This window comes from Cetorhinus maximus, chromosome 3 (genome assembly GCF_964194155.1).
Source record: "Cetorhinus maximus chromosome 3, sCetMax3.hap1.1, whole genome shotgun sequence".
Lineage (NCBI taxonomy): Eukaryota > Metazoa > Chordata > Chondrichthyes > Lamniformes > Cetorhinidae > Cetorhinus > Cetorhinus maximus.
The window spans coordinates 85908046-85928453 of record NC_135881.1 but is presented as its reverse complement, the minus strand read 5'-3'; the positions used below and the strand labels follow the sequence as shown (position 1 = coordinate 85928453).

General features: G+C 40.2%; 1 protein-coding gene across 3 annotated transcripts in view; it reads right to left on the bottom strand.

Annotated features, from left to right (window-relative positions):
* grb10b (growth factor receptor-bound protein 10b) overlaps window positions 1–20408 on the bottom strand; it is a 277285-nt gene that overhangs the window by 40547 nt on the left and 216330 nt on the right. For all 3 annotated transcript variants that reach the window (XM_078538624.1, XM_078538623.1, XM_078538625.1), the window contains 3 exons: window positions 12487–12643; window positions 10174–10295; window positions 253–327 (listed from right to left, as the gene is read on the bottom strand). In XM_078538624.1, coding sequence (XP_078394750.1) covers window positions 253–327; window positions 10174–10295; window positions 12487–12643 — 354 coding nt within the window. The remainder of the gene's footprint in view (window positions 1–252; window positions 328–10173; window positions 10296–12486; window positions 12644–20408) is intronic.

Here is a 20408-nt window from a genome sequence, read left to right as displayed (position 1 = left end):
TGCACAACTCCTGCGGTATCTCATTGTTCCACAGAGCCTTAAAACTAGACAATCCTTACCTCCCTCAGTCTTGGCTTCTTCCTAGATTCTTCAGGCTTTTCAAAACCATTGTTACTGTCTATTCGCTGCCCCTGATTTACGTCAAGTTCTTTCAACCTTACTATATATCTTGCTTTGATTACCAATTAGAAACATGCACAATCCTTTAGAAAAACATTTTGTGCAACATACTTCAAAATATAATACACTTACCTGCAAGATCTGTGAATGTGGGCTACTTCCATTTAACTCCTGGCAACAAGCTACCATTTGCTCTGGAAAGAAGCTCTGTCCAAACAGAATATTTTTCAAACCTTGGTCAATAAACATGTTCCATTATAAGTTATACAAAGCTCCTTGCCATTGGTTAGATTTCATTAACAAAAAACCTAACAAACTTTAAACAATTTAATTCAGCAGAAGAGGTGGTTGCCTCCCAACTAACAGGCCATGAATTCATTCCCTAACGCTGCTCACAATTCATAACCAGTCATCTCAGTATGATCAGTGCCAGACATAAGACAGGTGACCATCTTGCAGGGGGAATTGCAGGGAGCAGAGTTGTAAAACAACACCCAAGCCTTCATGCTTAATCTAAACATCCAGTTACAACACCTAGCAGCATGAATAATTAATGGTCGAAGGATACATGGTGCAAAAATCAAAAGGATTTCAAAACATTTCTACCATTTTCCTGTTAACAGGAACATGGTCACCTGAAAAGGTTCTTGGATTTTAGTCTCAATTCTCTTGTACTCTCTTTTTCATTTCTCTTCTGTACTTTTTATATTTAACCCAATTCTCCATTGTAATATCAAGCCCCTCCCTCTTTTTCCAAACTTCATCCCACTCTAACTCCATCATCCAGACAACTCATGCTTTAGTCCCCATTCCTTTCCCTCTTTTGGAAATATACCTGTACTGTACCCAATTATCTTTTTAAAGGCTGCTAACTGACATTTATCTGTTTAGTCTTCGACTTCAGTTTATCCAGAACAGATCTCGACTCAATTCACTGAAATTAGCTGTTCTTCAGTTGTTTTTATTCTAGATTGCCCCCTCTCCTTCTGCATAACTAATCAAAACCATATGTCACTGATTGCTATTCCAGAGATGCTCCCCCACTGTGACATTCTCCACTTGACCCAATTCATTCCTAACACTAGATCCAGGAATGTCTCCCTCACTGGCAGGAAACATTCTGAACAAGAAATTTCACCAGATGAGACCTCACAAATTCCTCCCTTAATATAATCACTGGCCCATTTAATATTTGGGCAATTAAAGACTCCCATTTCCACAATTCCATAGTTTTGCACATCTCAGTAACTTTCTTGCAAATGTGCTCATTGATGTCCTCTTCTATATTTGGTGAGTTATAGTATACAGCCAGTAGCATAATAGTTCATTTAGTGTTTCTCAACACCAACCAAGTAGATTCTTTGACTCTTTAAAATCAATTTTCTTTTAGCACTAATTCTTTCCTTAATTAAAACTGCTGCCCCTCCCTTTATTTCCTCCCCAATCGAGTTTATCAATTCATCCCAAGTTCACTGGTTATTCTGTTCTTCCCTTCATAACTTGAAACATCTCTTTCAAATCAAACCCTTAATTTCTTCGGTCCTGATGAAAAATGCCCCAATTCCTTATACTAAGCAGCATTCGAATAAAGCTGTTGTACCCTCTCCAGTGCTTCAACATTCTTTTTATTATATGCAGCCCAAAAATGAACACAGTACTCCAACTGCTGGTCTTGTAGATTCTCAGCTACAACTCAATTTTTTAATATTTAACACACTTCACCATTAAACCCAGTATTCATCTGCTATTTAATGGCCTTTTAACAACTTGAAGTGCTTTTATGCCTTACCTTAATATCAAATTCTTCTGCTTTTGCACATCAACAAAGCCCCCTCCCATCCACAGAATTTTTGAAAACAAAATTTCTAGTAATTGAAATCCCTCTACTTCTTTTTGCACATTTCAACATTTTTTTTTTAAGTATCCCTTGTGGCTTCCTTTGGTTCTCAATTATTTACCATTATCCTATTTTAATACTGTCTGCAAATTTAGTTCCAATACCCACTACCTTGTATTGAAATTATTGATGCAAATCAACAGAAATTATTACAGAACAGGATTCTGTGAACCACAGCTACCTATTTCCAACCACTCAAACTAGTCCTTCTCAAGCACTCTTCTGCATAGCACTGTGGCAAAGATTTTTTGAAAGCATTTGTGCACCACACCTTCTGCATTTCCCCAACCACTATCTGTTACTTCCGACAAGAACTCTTATCAGGTTTGTGGGCACAATCTTCTTTTCTGAAATCTGTGTTGGCAGTTTCTAATTCTTTTCTCATCAATATTTAGCAATTTCACCTGAAGTTGACGATTCCAAAATTTTTCCTACTATAGTTGTTAAAGCAAAAGGTCTGGGACAACCCAGATTAACTATGTTTCTCTTTTTGCAAAAGGGTGTTAAAATTGGCCAATCCCCAGTCCTCTGGCAGACACTTGCACTCAATAGGACCCATAAATATTATTTCTAGAGTCTACACTATTTTATCCTCCATTTCCCTCATGATCAGGTGAATGTTTCTTGCCAGGTCCCGGCACAATGTTCTCCTTTTTACCTAATGATCGCCAGAATACTTCCCCTTTAAAAATTTCAAAATATCCCATTTTGACAACTTATGAATTACCTGCTCCCCAACCTTCTGCTCTTCTGTAAACACAAACAAAGTACTAGTTATGTACCCCCAATTTCTATTCACCATCCTCCTTTCAGCATCCCACCTCATTTCAATTCCAATTCTCTTTCTAAACTATTTGTGGAACATTTTAATCTACTTGATTTTTTTTTTCTCTTCATTCTCCTTCCTTACTTTCTTCTTCTCTCTATATCACAATTCTATTTTCACATACATTCTCATTTTTATTCTATACATAGACTTCATATGCCAGCTTCTCCAGTTTCCTAATTTCTGTTTGAGGGGATGAAGCCTTTCATCTGAAAGGGAACTTGATTATAACCGAGATGTACCTATGTCAGTCAATAGAGGGCAAGGGGGAAAAGAGATGAAAAAAAAGGAAACTAACGATCAGCCTCTAGGGAAATGGATCAAGAATCTTGCAATCAAATATTTTATGCTGTTTTATACATGATCTTAATTTATCAGGAAAATTTGGGAATATATATAGGGTACAATGGAAGCTCAAACATGATCCTCAACACAGTATGGATTGTTACATTGAACATTTGGCCAAGTAGCCTACATGAGAATAGATGAGTTTGGTTTTGATATTATCTAACAGGCAAGAGATGGTAGAGTCAGCGAATGACAGCCATGACCACAATAGGGTGGCATTAAGTTTAGGGTGAAGATAGAAAAGAGAGCGAGTACAACAGAAACGTTCAATTTTAGGAAGACAGATTTTCATAGAATCACAGAATGGTTACAGCACAGAGGCTATTCAGCCCACCATGCCTGTATCAGCTCTCTGCAAGAGCAATGCACTTAATCTGACTAGCCTGTCTTTTTCCTGTAGCCCTGCAATTTTTTTCTCTTCAGGTAATTATCCAAATTTTGAGGGAATGTGCTAAAGAAACTGAATAGTACAACATAGTCAAAATGAAAAACAGTGGATTATATTTAGAAATATTAAAGAGTACAAAATTGATATGTAACGAGGAGAAAGTGATAAAAAGTCAAAACAAAAATACCTGGAAAAACTCAGCAGGTCTGACAGCATCTGCAGAGAGGAACACAGTTAACGTTTCGAGTCCGTATGACTCTTCACAAAGTCAAAGACTGTTATAAATCGCCAGTGAAATAATGCAGGAATAAGAGCAAAAAGAGAGTTTGTTCCTAATGTATAAAGCTACAGATAACATGGTGGGCTAGATGAATAAAAAAAACAAGGTGAAAGAGGTGAGGAACAACTGAACTACAGATTAAAATATCATGGAGCATGGGAAAAAGTCATGTATTTCTACAAATATATTCACAGCTAAAAGGTGAAAAGAGCAACTGAAAGCTCTGAGCCCGACTCAAATGACCAAGAGATAATAGATAATATGATAAATTATCATATACACAGAGGAAGCTGTGAGCAGTCTCTGCCACAAAGCTTAATTACTATGGACTGAGGAAGTACTAAAAATTCCAAATGGGGACTGGCTGAACTTCATTCAAGCGTAACCAAAGAATTGGCTCAGTAAAATTGGTCACTATTTATTACTACCTTCAGGGAATCATTAAAGATGAGAGTAGTGCCCCAAGTTGAGAACAGAACACCAATTTTTAAAATAGAGCATATGGGCAACCTAAGGAATGACATATCACTGAGCCCAACATCTGTTGTGCATGGAGCACATTGGAACATTAGATTAGGACTGCACCATTCAGCCCCTCAATATGTATATTAATACCTTCCACCTGCCTTGGTTCCATAGCCTTTCATACACTTATTTGACAAAAATCTATCAATCTCACATTTAAAATTATTTATTGAGCTGGCATCTGCTGCTTTTTGTGGGAGAGAATTCCACAATTCACCTTTTGTGTAAAAGGTTTTCCTAACTTATCCCACGAACGCTGGGCTCTGACTAAGGTTTTCCCCCTTATCCTAGACTCCCTCCACATCAGTGGAAAAAGTTTCTCTCCACCTACCCTATCATTTTCTTTCAAAAACCCCCAAAACCTCAACAAAATCACCCCTTTAACCTCTATTCCAGTGAATCCAAGCCTAGATTGCATAATCTCTCCTCATAATCATAATCTAAACTTGGAGTGCTGGTAACATTCTGGAAATTTTGCACTGTTCTCCATCCAAAATGAGATATCCTTTCAAGGTATGCTGGCCAAACAGTACACAGTACTCCAGATGCATCTGTCCATGACAATATTGGTAAGAGTGACCACCACACAGTCACTGTGGAGATGAAATCCCATCTTTCCATTAAGGATACCCTCCATTGTGTTGGTGTGGCACTACCACAGTGCTAAAATTTGATACAGATCTAGCAACTCAAAACTGCATACATGAGGTGCTGTGGGCCATCAGCAGCAGTAGAATTGTATACAAACACAATCTGTAACCTCATGGCCCAAATGGTCCTCGGCCCAACCATCTTCAGCTGCTTCATCAATGACCTTCCTTCCATCATAACGTCAGAAGTGGGGATGTTCACTGATGATTGCACAATGTTCAGCACTATTCACGACTCCTCAGATACTGAAGCAGTCTATGTCCAAATGCAGCAAGACCTAGACAATATCCAGGCTTGGGCTGACAAGTGGCAAGTATCATTTGCACCACACAAGTGTCAGGCAATGACATCTCCAACAAGAGAAAATCCAACCATCGCCCCATAACTTTCAATGGCATTACCATCACTGACTCCCCAACTATCAACATCCTGGGGGCTACCATTGACCAGAAACTGAACTGGACTAGCCATATAAATACTGTGACTACAAGAGCAGGTCAGAGGCTAGGAATCGTGCGACGAGTAACCCAACTCCCCAAAGCATATCCACCATCTACAAGGCACAAGTCAGGAGTGTGATGGAATACTCTCCACTTGCCTAGATGAGTGCAGCTCCCACAGCACTCAAGAAGCTTGACACCATCCAGGAAAAAGCAGCCCACTTGACTGGCACCCCTTCCACAAACACCACCGACACATAGGAGCAGCAGGAATCTACAAGATACACTGCAGGAGTTCACCAAGGCTCCTTTGACAGCACCTTCCAAACCCACAACCAATACCAGCTAAAGGACAAGGGCAGCAGATAGATGGGAACACCACCACCTGGAAGTTCCCCTCCAAGTCACTCACCATCCTGATTTGGAAATATATCACTGATCCTTTACTGTCGCTGGGTCAAAATCCTGGAACACTCTTCCTAACAGTACTGTGGGTGTACCTACACCACATGGACTGCAGCGGTTCAAGGCGGCAATTCACCACCACCTTCTCAAGGGCAATTAGGGATGGGCAGTAAATGTTTGCCCAGCCAGCAAAGCCCACATCCTGTGAATGAATTAAAAAAAAAAAATCCCCAACTCTACCATTACCATCAAGCTGGGAATTAACTCTTGTTCAATGAAGAGTGCAGGAGGACATGCCAGGAGCAGCACCAGAAATTAGGTTTCAAGCTGGTGAATCTACAACACAGGGCTACTTGCATGTCAAACAGATGAAGCAGCATGCCACAGACAAAGCCAAGAGATCCCACAGTCAATGGATCAGATCTAAATGGTGCAGTCCTACTACATCAAGTCAAACGGTGGTGGACAATTAAACAACTAACTGGTTGTGGAGGTTGCACAGATATACCCAGCCTCAATGATGGAGGAGCTCAGCACGTCAGTACAAAAGACAAGGCTAAACCATTTGCATCACTCTTCAACCAGAAGTGCCGAGTAGATGATCCCTCTGAGCCTCCTCCTGAGTTCCCAGCATCACAGATGCCAGGTTTTAGCCAATTCAATTCATGCTACCAAGAAATGGCTGGAGGCTATGGGCCCTGAGAACATTCTGCAACTAGTACTTCAGACTTGTGTTCCAGTACTAGCTGTGCCCCTAGCTAAGTTGTTCTAGTACAGCTACAACACTGGCATCTACCCAGCATGTGGAAAATTGCAAGGTATGTCCTGTACATAAAAAGCAGGACAAATCCAACCTGGCCAACTTCCACCACATCAGTCCATTCTCAATCATCAGTAAAGTGATCAATAACACGGCTATCAAGAGGCACTTACTTAGCAATAACCTGCTCACTGATGCTCAGTTTGGGTTTCATCTGGGTCACTTGGCTCCCGACCTCATCACAGCTTTGGTTCAAACACGGACAAAAGAGCTGAACTCCAGAGGTTAAGTGAAAGTGGCTGCCCTTAACATCATGGCAGCATTTGACCAAGTGTGGCATCAAGGAGCCCTAGCAAAACTGCAATCAACAGGAATCGGGGGAAAACTCTCCACTGGTTGGAGTCATACTTAGCACAAAGGAGGATGGTTGTGGTTGTTGGAGGTCAATGATCTCAGCTCCAGGGCACCAACGCAGGAGTTCCTCAGGGTAGTGTCCTCTGCCCAACCATCCTCAGCTGCTTCATCGATGACCTTCCTTCCATCATCAGGTCAGAAGTGGGGCTGCTCGCTGATGATTGCACAATTTTCGACTCCGCAGATACTGAAGCAGTATCCTTATGTCCAAATGCAGCAGGCCTCGGACAGCATCTAGGCTTGGGCTGACAAGTGGCAAGTAACATTTGAGTCACACAAGTGCCAGCCAATAACCAGCTCCAACAAGAGAGAATCTAACCATTGCCCCTTGACATTCAATGGCATTACCATCACTGACTTCCCCCACTATCAACATCCTGGGAGTTACCATTGACCAGAAACTGAACTGGACTAGCCATATAAATACTGTGGCTACAAGAGCCCATCAGGGACAACGAATCCCGAAGCGAGTCTCACCTGACTTTCCAAAGCCTGTCCACCGCCTACAAGGCACAAGTCAGGAGTGTGATGGAATACTCTCCCACTTGCCTGGATGAGTGCAGCTCCAACAACACGAGAAGCTTGACACCATCCAGGACAAAGCAGCCTTCTCAATTGACACCCTACCCACAAACATTCACTCCCTCCACCACCGATGCACAATGGCAACAGTTTGTACCATCTACAAGATGCACTGCAGGAACTCACTTCAACAGCACCTTCCAAACCCACAACTGCTACCATTTAGAAGGACATGGGCAGCAGATACATAGGAACATCACCTCGTAGAAGAACCCCTTCAAGCCACTCACCATCCTAGCTTGAAAATATATCGTCATTCCTTCACTGTCATTGGTCAAAATCCTGGAACTCCCTCCCTAACAGCATGGTGGGTGTACCTACGCCACATGGACTGCAGCGGTTCGAGAAGGCAGCTCCCCACCGCCTTCTCAAGGACAATTTAAGGATGGGCAATAAATGCTGGCCAAGCCAGCGATACCCACATCCCATGAAAGCAAAGAAAAATTAGGTTTAACCAGGACTTTGTACAGCTACACCAAAACTTCCCTTTTATATTCTAGCCCTTTAAAAATGAAGTCTAATAATCCCATTATCCTTTTGTTTTGTACTCTAGCTACATTTTAATTTAAAATCAGAAAACTCTAGAAATACTCAGTTCTGATGGAAGGTCAACCTTAACTGTTTTTCTCCACAGGTGCTGCCTAACCTGTTGAGTATTTCTAGCATTTTGGGTTCTTATTTCTGATTTTCCAGCATTTTTTTTGCTTTTGAACTACATTTCAGTGATCTGTGAACATGGGCCCCTAAACCTTTGGGTGGATCTACTGGCCATTACCTGTCCTGCCCAAACTGCTATGACCTTATCACCAATTCCACCCTGTTCTCTCTTCCTTCACCTCATTTTCCCTTCCTTTGAGCAGCTGAACTTGTGTTACCTATCTTCTCCCCTTGAAATTTCTCATTCTGTATGGCCCACCGAAGCTCAATGTCATGTTTCTCAGATACTCAATGCCTTCCTTCTTTAGCCTTTGCGCTAAACAATTCCTCATCCTCTAATATCAGCCTCCATATTAAGGCACCTTGTCATCTCTCCTCCGAGTTCACTGCACTACATTCTATGTAACCTCTCAATCAGCTGTAATACATAACCTCTCTATTTCCCTCCTCTCAATTACAGACAAGGCAATGTCTCTCTGATCACTATTTTGCATGCCTTGGTTGCTCCTTCTAACCTCACTTTCTTCTGCATATGTCCCAGTAAAAACTATTTCCCAAGTTACTTGCAAGACACTTTCAAACTTAAAAATGTCTGGCTTTTAGCCCTCCATCTGACATGATACTTCTGTAAGTTGGTTACAGATTTACTCAATCACATCTTTGTCCATTACTGGTGGACTTGTCCACAGTAAAACACTTCTCTCCCACCAATACAATTCTCATCTTTTCTCAAGTCTAAGGACATATATTTGAATATTTATGGTGCACAACTTGTTCAGCCATTGATCATAAGATCTACTGGACCACTTCAAACTTTCTGGCCATGCTGTCTGCTTCCAAAACTTCTTGCCAAAGAATCATCCTGAAATACAAAGATAACAGCTGCATTCTTCCCCACCACCCAACTAACATTAGTCTCCTTAAGCCCCTCCCACCTGGCACCTCCACCCTCACCAACAAACGCAAGGAGCCTATGCACTTTAGTCATTGAGTTTGAGATCCCTCTCTTCCCTTGGCCACCAAACTAAGGTCCTACTGATTGCCCATGCCCTAGCTTTAATGTTGCAGCTTTTGTTAGTTTCTTCCTTCCCCGGTCCAACCGCATGCACTCTTACAAGCTCATTGTCCATGAGCAAAAATTTCCATCAAGTAAACATTGGGAAGCCCAAAGCCACTGACTGTGGCCCTGCTGCAAATTGTGTTCCCTTGCCACCGATTCCATCTTTCTCTCTGGTTAGTGTCTCAAGCTGAACCAGACTGTTAGGAGCCTCGGTGATCTATTTGATCCTGAATTCCTGACCCCAAATTCAATCTGTCACAAAGATGGCCTATTTCCACACTGTAAAGCCTCTGTCGCCTTTCCTGCCTCAGCCCATCTCAGGCTGAATCCCTCAGCAGCAAGGAGTGAGTTAACAGGTATTCTGGTGCATTTCACATTTGAAAACCTTAAGATTCAGGTCTTCTTAAATTCTAAGACGACCATAGAAAGAATGAACAAACACCTGGAACAGTCAACGATTGTAAGCCTGCTTTATACTACCAGATTTAAACCCACACATCTGTGTTTTTAATAAAGATAAATCTGACTTTCCAAAAAAAAAAGTCTGAATTGGTTTAAATTCAGAAGTTAACTATAAAGGAATAAATTGATTCTCTTATGTTTAACCGCTTGTGCTCGCATCTTTTCCAAAAATAAATTCACAATATTGCATAAAAAGGATATTTCCTTATGTTATTACAGTTTTTACAACATATGATACAAGCCTGTGCAAAAATATGTACTACATCACTTTCAAAGTTAAGACGAGTTAAGGCATAAATTATTCAAAAATATGGCTAAGACATTTTAAATATCAGTTAGAAGGTGAAAAGGTACTTACTGCTGGATGTTTAAAAAATTCATATTTGGCATAGTTTTTTCTGAATAAAAATTTGCTTTGATTTCCCATTATCCACGTGGATTGTACTTGTTCTACCACTTCATGGTCTTCCAAACATCTTTCTGTGAAAATGTTTAACAGAATTTAGGTGGTAAATTTCTCAGAGTATGACAAGAGGAATCATGGAGATATAATGTCACTGTAAATAACAGATATTGGATTTTATACTGAGTATAAAATGTATCACATTTCTACTTCTCCTTAGCTCTGAAATGTCATACAGACTCGAAATGTTAACTCTGCTTCTCTCCCCACAGATACTGCCAGATACTGAGGTTTTTCCAGCATTTTGTTTTTATTTCACATTTCCAGCATCCACATTATTTTGCTTTTATGCTTCCAATAGTTCTGAAAGATGGAATTTGTACTTATATTGGGCCTTTCATGTCTAAAGATGCCCTAAAGTGGTTTACAGGCACAGAATTATTTTTCATGCATATTCACCATTTTGTCAACCAACATGGTGCTCATTTGTACACAACAAGCTACCAGAAACAGCAAGCAAACTAAATAACAGTTAATCCACATGTGGCATTGGGTGAAAGCTGTCCAGGATACTAAGTCAACTCTTGGCTCTTTTTTTATACCCAAGTAGGATCTCTGCAATATCCCATCCAAAGGATAATATTTTCAACAATGCACCCTACATGCTGAAGTGGGACTGTATCCTACAGTATTCCTAATGAGGGCGAACATACATGATCACATGTCCTTCTTCATTTAATGCGGCTTGTGCACAATTGAGTCATTTCTCAATGTAACTAGTATAACCCACTCAGCACAACTGAAGTATATTAAGGTATTTATTCTGTATGCTCAATATTAGTTTTAAAGATATTCCACTTGCACTGAAATGAACTATTGAACAACCGAGACAAGTGCATGTCAAGCCAAAGTAACACTTATGTAAAATTCTGATCAAACTAGTAAAATTTACCAGTTTATGTTGCTGCCATTATAACTTACCTTGCAGCATTTTTTCCATTTTCTTTGCTTGTTCTTGCATTTTTATGTTTTCAATTTTTCTTCATTTCTCTCGCTACTGTTCTGCTTTACTTATCTTTTCTTTCCCTTTCTTTCAGCTTTGCTTTTACATAGTGAAAATGCTTCCAGACAATCTCAAAATAACATGCATCATTTCAGACAAGAGATGAGATTAAAGTCTACAGCATCTGTAAATTTTGTCAAGACCTTAGAAGTGACTATTCCGTATGCCTATACCAATGAAGACTCATTTAGATGGGAACACAGCAGTGATTTAATTCAGTCTCCAGAAGATGGGCAGCATCTTCGATATATCTTAATAAAAATTGTGAGAGGTGACATTTTGTATAAGTTCACATAACTTCTTAACCAGAGCCTTGTTACTACCAAAGAAAAGCACTGCAAATTACTACTCACAAGCTTGTCGCACCACCAGTTCTGCAACTCTAGGGTCATGAAGGACATATATTTCAACAGTCAAATTAATAAGATGATTCCTGCACATATTTCACCAATGGACTAGAATAGAAATTTGGTGCTTTTTAGCTTGTTAATTCCTGTAGCGTAGCCTGAGCATTTTGAGCAGAAATGCTGCATGTTTCCATATGAATTGATGCAAAATATCAACATAAGTAACTTTAAAAAGATTGTGCCATTTGTAGCTAGTAATTATGTATTTTGAAGGTGATACACAAGTGGCACAGAGTCTCTGAGGTACATCAGGGATTTTTCAAGCTACCTACCTCCATGTTCTTGGTTACTTCCCAAGTATTATTTTACCATTACTACTGTTTAAGAAACATAAAATAATGAACCATAGCATATCTCCATGTGTGATCTAGCTCTGAACTCCTCGATGTAGTCATCTCAAGGTAAAGAAGGTATGCAACACTAAACCATGCATCAATAAGAATTACAAAAAAACATGACAGCTCAGGCAAAATGTTCTTAAATGAATTCTCAAAATGAGAAAAATGTGTGGTCTAAACAGGATACACAAATTGCAAGTTGTAATGCATTCAGAAAAAAAATCACTTCAGCCCTAACTCACTTGTGCACACAGTACCCAAGACCTTAATCAACATATTTCTCATGTTTCACTCCTGCTGCTCCCCATACCAGCATCTATAAATATTTAACTGCATTGATGTGAAACACATCAATGAAGCCGTGACTGTCAAGTGTTTTTGTTTTGGCTTTACTTTTCTATGCCAAATGATAAAAATGAATGATGGTACCTAAATTCATTTAGCATTTTGATAATCTTACCTAGACCTAGATGCGGATGATGTTCAATTAATGTCCAGCTGTTATCATCAACACAATGACATTTATATATCAACAGCTGGCACACATCTCTGGCAGACATTTCAGATGGAAGTTCAATTGCCTTGCTTGTTCCATCTTCGCTGAAAACTTTAATAACCTATCAAAAAAAAGGAACCACTGATTGTTATACAATAAAAAGTTGGTTAAGCAATGTACACCCATTGTTCAATATTTTAAATATGGTTATTGTAATAATTCAGTTAATGCAAGAAATACAGAAGCAGAAATTTTGAAACTAATTTCCACTCACCATTAAGTTTATTCAAAACTACAAGATTTTCGACTACAGACAATGCTTTCCCTCTTCCAAACATTTCAAATGTTAATCATTCTGTTGCATTTTTAAAGGACTTTAAAACAGTCAACTGTGGCAAATTAATCAGCTGTATGGTAATAACTTGATTTCTATCACCCCTCCCCCTGACACTAACTGAAGAAAGCCATTGAATGCTAATATGAACTGGATTTAGACAGTCCTGTTAGTATTATCAGCTCACACCAACAAAGACACATGACATCAGAATATGATATGAAGGAAACCTTCAGGGTAATTTGCTATGAATATCTTACCTCAGCTTGGAAAAGATAGCAGTTAGGAGAACAGGATGGCATTTTAAAATTAAGCCTGCTGCTTTAGCTAGGGTTCTTTGTCTCTTGCAAACCCTTTCAGTAATGTAGCACACTCAGGATGTTATAATGTATCAATGGATTACTGTACCTGTCACATACTCCAAGCACTGACTAGTATTGAAAGATATTACATTACTCTAGGGTGTGTACAGGACTTGGTAGCTCCACAAAGGGTTAGTACACACAGTCAGTTAGATAGTGAATCAAACCATGCATGCTGACCAATCAGAGTAACCTTTTCTGGCTGATGTAATCAGTTCCCACACAGATCATTACAGTGTTCCAATTTACTTTGCCGTTCTAGCCAATTTGAGAATGTGTTTCAAGAGAACCCACATATGATGTCATGAAGAATCTCAGACATATTAACATATTAATGAAAACAAAAAGGTTTAGAAATCTGGATAAAAGCAAACATGAAGTTTATAATCTAGCATGTTTGCCAACTTTCCCCACACAATGGAGGGCTTTGTGGTAACTGATGTAATTTTAAAAGCAATTTATGCACTGCACTTCTGCAGCACTGTCAGGTTTAGTCACCTGTAGCACTGATTATGATTCTGGATCACTAGCGATCACAAACTATTGGTTTTGCAAAGGAGATAAATCAACATAAAACCTCATCCTTATTTTACTTTTAAGCAGTGACTGCACACAGCAGTTGGACAGATTTTAACATTGCTTCAAAACTTTGCTTCCCTATCTAAAATTAAGGAACAGAAATTGAGAACCTGTTGTTGAATCTGGCTTGTTTAAACGGTGAGGTGCATTTACTAACAACGGATAACTACAACTGGAGAGAATTGAAGTGACCCATAAGAGTTTGAAGCAATTGCGCATGTGCAAATCCACCACTTTGTTACAGTCTTCCCAGATTTCAAGGGTCTGTACCTGTACAGGCCAAATTCAGAATCATTGCTGGACTAAATGAGTCAGATGTCAATCTATGTACACCTAAAGCCAGAGTGGCAACAGTAAACTAACCCCCACTGTTCATATCGTCTGTCAAAAATACACACAACAATTAGAAGCACTAATAAGAATTCCCTCTTACAGGGAGCCTTGTATACCTTTGCTCAAGTTGGTCTGAGATATTTCTTAAATACCAACAGTTCAAACTTTCAAACATTAACAGCAGATCATCAAGTTCTCTGTGCTGGACCAACACACCCACTTTCCTTTTGGAATGTTCAGCGATTTAAGTGCCAACTCCTTTAAATTTTTTGTGCGGTCGAATACACAGTAACTGAAGCCGACTTTATGCAGGCTGTATGGGGACTTTCAGGTTGCTGTGTGGCCACTCAGCTTAGAGGAAACATTGAAATATCTGGGATCCAGCAAAATTGCAAAGTGCAATGAGGCAGCAAACGCTGGAATTTCTGATTTTAATCAATCAAAAGGAGGCCAAGGTGGGCCATTCACTCAACCCTTCTGGCTGAAAATGTTTGCAAAAACTTAACCCTCATCTTTCACACTTGTTGGGTTCTGCCGTGATTGAGGATGAAGAGGCTCTTGAAGCTGCCAAACTGGGCCTGTGGCAGGTGACGAGAGAACCGACAAGAGGGAAAAACCAACTTGACCTCATTCTCATCAAGCTAACTGTCGCAGATGCATCTGCCCACGACAGTATTCATAGGACTGATCATCTTCACAAGGACCATGCAGTGAAGTTCCATCTTTACAACAAGGACGCTCTCCATCGTGAGGTGTGGCACTATCACTGTGCTAGGTGGCACTGATTATAGTAGCTCAAAACCATACATTCATGAAGCACAGTGGGTCATCATCAGCAGCAGCAGTATTCCACCACAATCTGAAACCTCGTGGCCCACATATCCCTCACTTTATCATGAAGCTAGTGGGCTAACCTTGGTTCAATGAGATGTGTAGGAGGGCATGCCATGAGCAGCAACAGATGTACCTGAAAACAAGGTTCAAATCTGGTGAAGCAACAACACAGACTAGCTCATGAACATATGAATTAAGAGCACTGGTCTGCTCCATCATTCAATAAGATCATGGTTGATCTGATTGTAACCTCAACTCCACATTCCCACCTACCCATTAACATTTCACTCCTTTCCTTATCAAGAATCTATCTAGCTCTGCCTTAAAAATAATCAAACACTCTGCTTCCACCACCTTTTGAGGAACAGAGTACCAAAGGCTCACAATCCTCTGATGAAAAAAATTTCTCATCTTTGTTTCAAATGGGTTACCCCTTATTTTTAAACAGTGACCCCTAGTTCTAGATTCTCCCACAAGAGGAAACATCCTTTCCACATCCACCCTGTCAAGATCCCTCAGGATTTTGACACATTTCAATCACGTCACCTCTTACTCTTCTAAATTCTAGCAGATACAAGCTTACAGCCTCTGTCCAATCTTTCCTCATAAAGCCACCCGCCCATTCTTGATATTAGTCTAGTAAACCTTCTCTGAACTGCTTCCAATGCATTTATAGCCTTCCTTAAATAGGGAAACCAACATTGTGCACAGTACTCCAGATATGGTCTCACCAGTGGGAAGCATGACCTCACCACTTTTGTATTCAATTACCCCCACAGGAAGTGATAGCATTCTATTAGCTTTCCTAATTACTTGCTGTACCTGCATACTAACCTGTTGTGATCCATGCACCAGGACACCCAGGTCGCTCTGCATCTCAGAGCTCTGCAATCTATCATTTAGGTAACGTGCTTCTTTTTTATTCTTCCTGCCAAAATGGACAATTTCACATTTGCCCACATTATACTCCATTTGCCAGATCTTTCCCACTCACGTAACCTACCTATATTCCTTTGTAGCCTCATGTCCTCTTCACATCTTACTTTCCTACCTATCTTTGTGTCATCAGCAAATTTAACAACCATACCTTCTGTCCCTTCATCCAAGAAATTTATATAAATTGTAAAAAGTTGAGGCCCCAGCACTGATCTCTGTGGCACACCAATCATTACATCCTACCAACCAGAAAAAGACCCATTTATGCCTACTCTAGGCTTCCTGTCAACTAGCTACATTTCTATCTATGCCAATACTTTACCTCCTACACCATGAGCTTTTATTTTCCGCAATAACTTTTGATGTGGCACTTTATCAAATGCCTTCTGGTAACCTAAGTACAGTACATTCAACAGTTCCCCTTTATCCACGGCACATGTTACTTCTTCAAAGAACTCCAATTAATGTGATTTCCCTCACAAAACCATGTTGACTCTGCCTGATTACCTTGAATTTATCCGAGTGCCCTGCTATAATGTCTTTAATAATAGCTTCTAACATTTTGCCTATGAGAGATGTTAAGCTATCTGGCCTGCAGTTTCCTGCTTTCTGCTTCCCTTCCTTTTTGAAGAAAGGAGTTACATTCACTATTTTCCAATCTAATGGAATCTTCCCTGAACCTAGTGAATTTTGGAAAATTAAAACCAACACATCAATTATCTTACTAGCCACTTCTTTTAAGACCCTAGGATGAAGTCCATCAGGACCCAGAGAGCTGTCAGCTCACAGCTCCAACAAATTACTCAGTACCACTTCTTGAGTCCCACCCTTACAGCTATTTCTATGATATTACTTGTATCCTCTATAGTGAAGACCGATGCAAAATATCTGTTTAATTCACCTGCCAATTCCTTATTTTCCATTATTAATTCCCCAGACTCAATTCTATTGGACCAACGCTCACTTTAACTCACTTTCTTTTTAAAATATCTACAGAACCTCTTCCCATCTGTCTTTATATTTCTAGATAGCTTTCTCTCATACTCTAAATTCACAGTAATATTTCCTTCCTTATTAATCTTTTAGCCATTCTTTGTTGTTTTTTTATATTTTGTCCAGACTTCTGACCTGCCACCCATCCTTGCACGATTATATGTTTTTTCTTTAAGTTTGATACTTTAACTTTTTTAGTTAGCCACAAATGGTGGGTCTTCCCCTTGGAATTTTTCTTTTCATCGGAATGTATCTATTCTGTGTATTCTGAAACATCCCCTCCCATGTCTGCCACTGCATTTCTATTGACCTATCCCTTAATCTAAATTTCCAGTTCACTTTAGCCAGCTATGCTTTCATGCCCTCAGAATTGCCCTTCATCTTAAACTCTAGACATAGCTGGTGCATTTGCAACCATTTTCAACCAGAAGTGTCAAGGGGGCAATCCATCTCAGCCTCCTCCTACGGTCCCCCCGACCATTGTATACGCCAATCTTCAACCAATTTGTTTCAGAAGAAATGACTAGGTACACGATGTATAGCAAAAGCTATGTGCCCTTACAACATGCTGGCTCTAGCTGTTGAAGACTTTTACTCCAGAAATAGCTCTACAGGAACAGCTTGGCTAACCACTGGCACCTATTTGACAAAGTGAAAAATTGCCTTGGTGTGTCCTGCTTAAGCTTACAAAAAGCAGGACAACAAATCTCAACCAGCCAACTATTGCCCCATTAGTCTTCTCTCAATCATCAGCTAAGTGATGGAAGGTGTTGTCGACAGTTCTATTGAGTGGCAATTACTCACAAATAACCTGCTCACTGATGCTTGTATTGGGTTCTGGCTAGATCGCTTGGCTCCAAATCTCATTGCAGCTTTTGCCCAAACATGTAGAGGTTAGGTGACAGTGACCGCCCGAGTGAGACATTAAGGAGCCCTATTGAAATTTAATCCAGTGGGAATTGAGGGGAAACACAATGCTGGCTGGAGTCATACCAAGCACAAAGGCAGGTGGTTGTGGTTGTTAAATCATCTCAGGCCCAGGATGCACTTGCAGGAATTCCTCAGGTTGGTGTCCCAGGCCAGGCCATCCTCAGTCGCTTCATTCTCTCAATTATTAAGTCAAAAGTGGGGAAGTCCGCTGATGATTTAATAATCCTTTGTACCTTTCACAGTGCCTCATATAATGAAGCAGTCCGTGCCCACATACAGCAAGGAATAAACAACATACAGGGTTGGGCTGATAAGTGGCAAGGAAATTGTATGCAATACAAGCATCAGGCAATGATCACCTTCAACAAGGGTCTTCCCCTGGACATTCAATGGCCTTCGCATCACTGAAATCCCCACCAACATTCTTGGGGGGGCAGGGTCACCATGGACCAGAAACTTAACTACAAGAGTCACATAAGTACTTTAGCTACCAGAGCAGGTCAGAGGTTGGTATTTTGCAGTAAGTAGCTCACCACCCTGAATAACCAAATCTTTTCACCACCAACAAGGCACAAGTCACTTGCCTCAGTGAATGCAGCTCCAACAACACAAAAGAAGCTCAAAACAGTCCAGGACAAAACAGCTCACTTGACTGGCACCCTATCCATCACCTTAAACATTTACACTCTCCACCACCGATACACTTTGGCAGAGGTGCATACCAGAGGATGCAATGCAGCACCTCCCAAGCCTATGGCCTTTACCACCTGGAAGGAAAAGGTGCATGGGTTTAATATCATCTGCAAGCCCCCCTCCAAGTTACCATTCTTATTTGGAAATATATTGTCATTCCTTCATCATTAAGTCAAAATCCTAGAACTTCCTATCCAACAGCATTTTAGAAGTACATATTCCGCATGGACTACAGTGGTTCAGAGGCAGTTCATCACCACTTTCTCAAATGTAAAGTATGGGTAATAAAAGCTGGCCTTGCCAGTGACATGCACATCCTGTGAATGAAAAGAAAATGGAAAGCTAAAGAATCTCTTCCTGTATTAAGAGGACAAAAGCTCCAAATCCAAGCATCAACTTTTACTTGAATGTAAACATGGACAACTTCAGTGAAACTTGCACTAAAGTTTCGATATATGCTACTATTATTTACAGAAAAATTAAGAGCGAGGAGGAATGGTATCAACGTATTCATTTCTAGTGCTTTGGCACATCTACAAAATTGACCGAGCATTTCAAACAAATTACATAGGAAATGTTATAGAGGCAAATACAGCAGGTAATTTTCATCCAGCAAGGTACAAATAGCAACAATATGAATGCCCAGTTGATTTCATTTTCGTGTCAATAAGGAATTAATTTTGGCAGATATGAAAATGATGGACAGGGAAAAGACCCACTGGTCAACCCTATGCACCCAGGATCATTTAATCTCCTTTGAGAGGAAAAGAAACTGATTAAAAAACCAAGACAACTGTAGAAAAAGAAACTGAAAAAAATCCTCCCTGTCCCTTTTGTATGATTGAAACTGCTCTGAGAGATCACTCATTTATATCACAGGGTACCTACCTCCTGTGCAAGGTTTCCACCCCAAACAAAAACAGGTCCATTGCTTGAAAAAATACAATGAATCAATGTCCATTGCAAGAGCTGGAAACCCGATTCATAGGTCCACTGCTCTGAGGAAAGAACAATCCAACATCTAACTTAGTTCAGCCCTCAGATAACTTTTCTTTATTCATTCATGGGATGTGGGCTTCGCTGGCTGGGCCATCATTTAGTGCCCATCCCAGTTGCCCTTGAGAAGGTGGTGGTGAGCTGCCTTCTTGAACCGCTGCAGTCCATGTGGTGTAGGTACACCCACAGTGCTGTTAGGATGGGAGTTCCAGGGTTTTGACCCAGCAACAGTGAAGGAACAGCGATATATTTCCAAGTCAGGATGGTGAGTTTCTTGGAGGGGAACTTCCAGGCGGTGGTGTTCCCATCTATCTGCTGCCCTTTTCCTTCTAGATGGAAGTGGTCGTGGGTTTGGAAGGTGCTGTTAAAGGAGCCTTGGTGAATTCCTGGAGTGCATCTTGTAGATAGCACACATATCTCCTAACTTCTCCAACTGAAACAGTTGTCCACATAAACACAAAACTATTCCAACCACCAGGAGAATCCCTTGCTTTTAAGTGCCCTGGGATCTTTTAGCAAATCTATTAATTTCTCAGCCAAAGGGACAGCACTTGTAATCATTCAGCATGCCCAGATCTGCACTGAAGTGTCGGTCTAGATTACAAGCTCATGTCCTGGAACAGGATTTGAACCCTTATCCTTCTGACAGATGGGAGTGCTTACAACAAGGCCACACTGATTCTGATCATTAATGATTATGATAATGATAATCATAAATGATTAACAAACTATCCAGATTCTTCATAATGTATAAATGATGTCAAATGTATGACCATATCTCAGTACACTGCATACTATGAAAAGTATAATTGAATAACTGCCAGATACAAAGGTAATTGGTTGCGTTTTGTACTTACTGTAAAACTAGACAATCTTTAAACCATTTTAATCTGTTT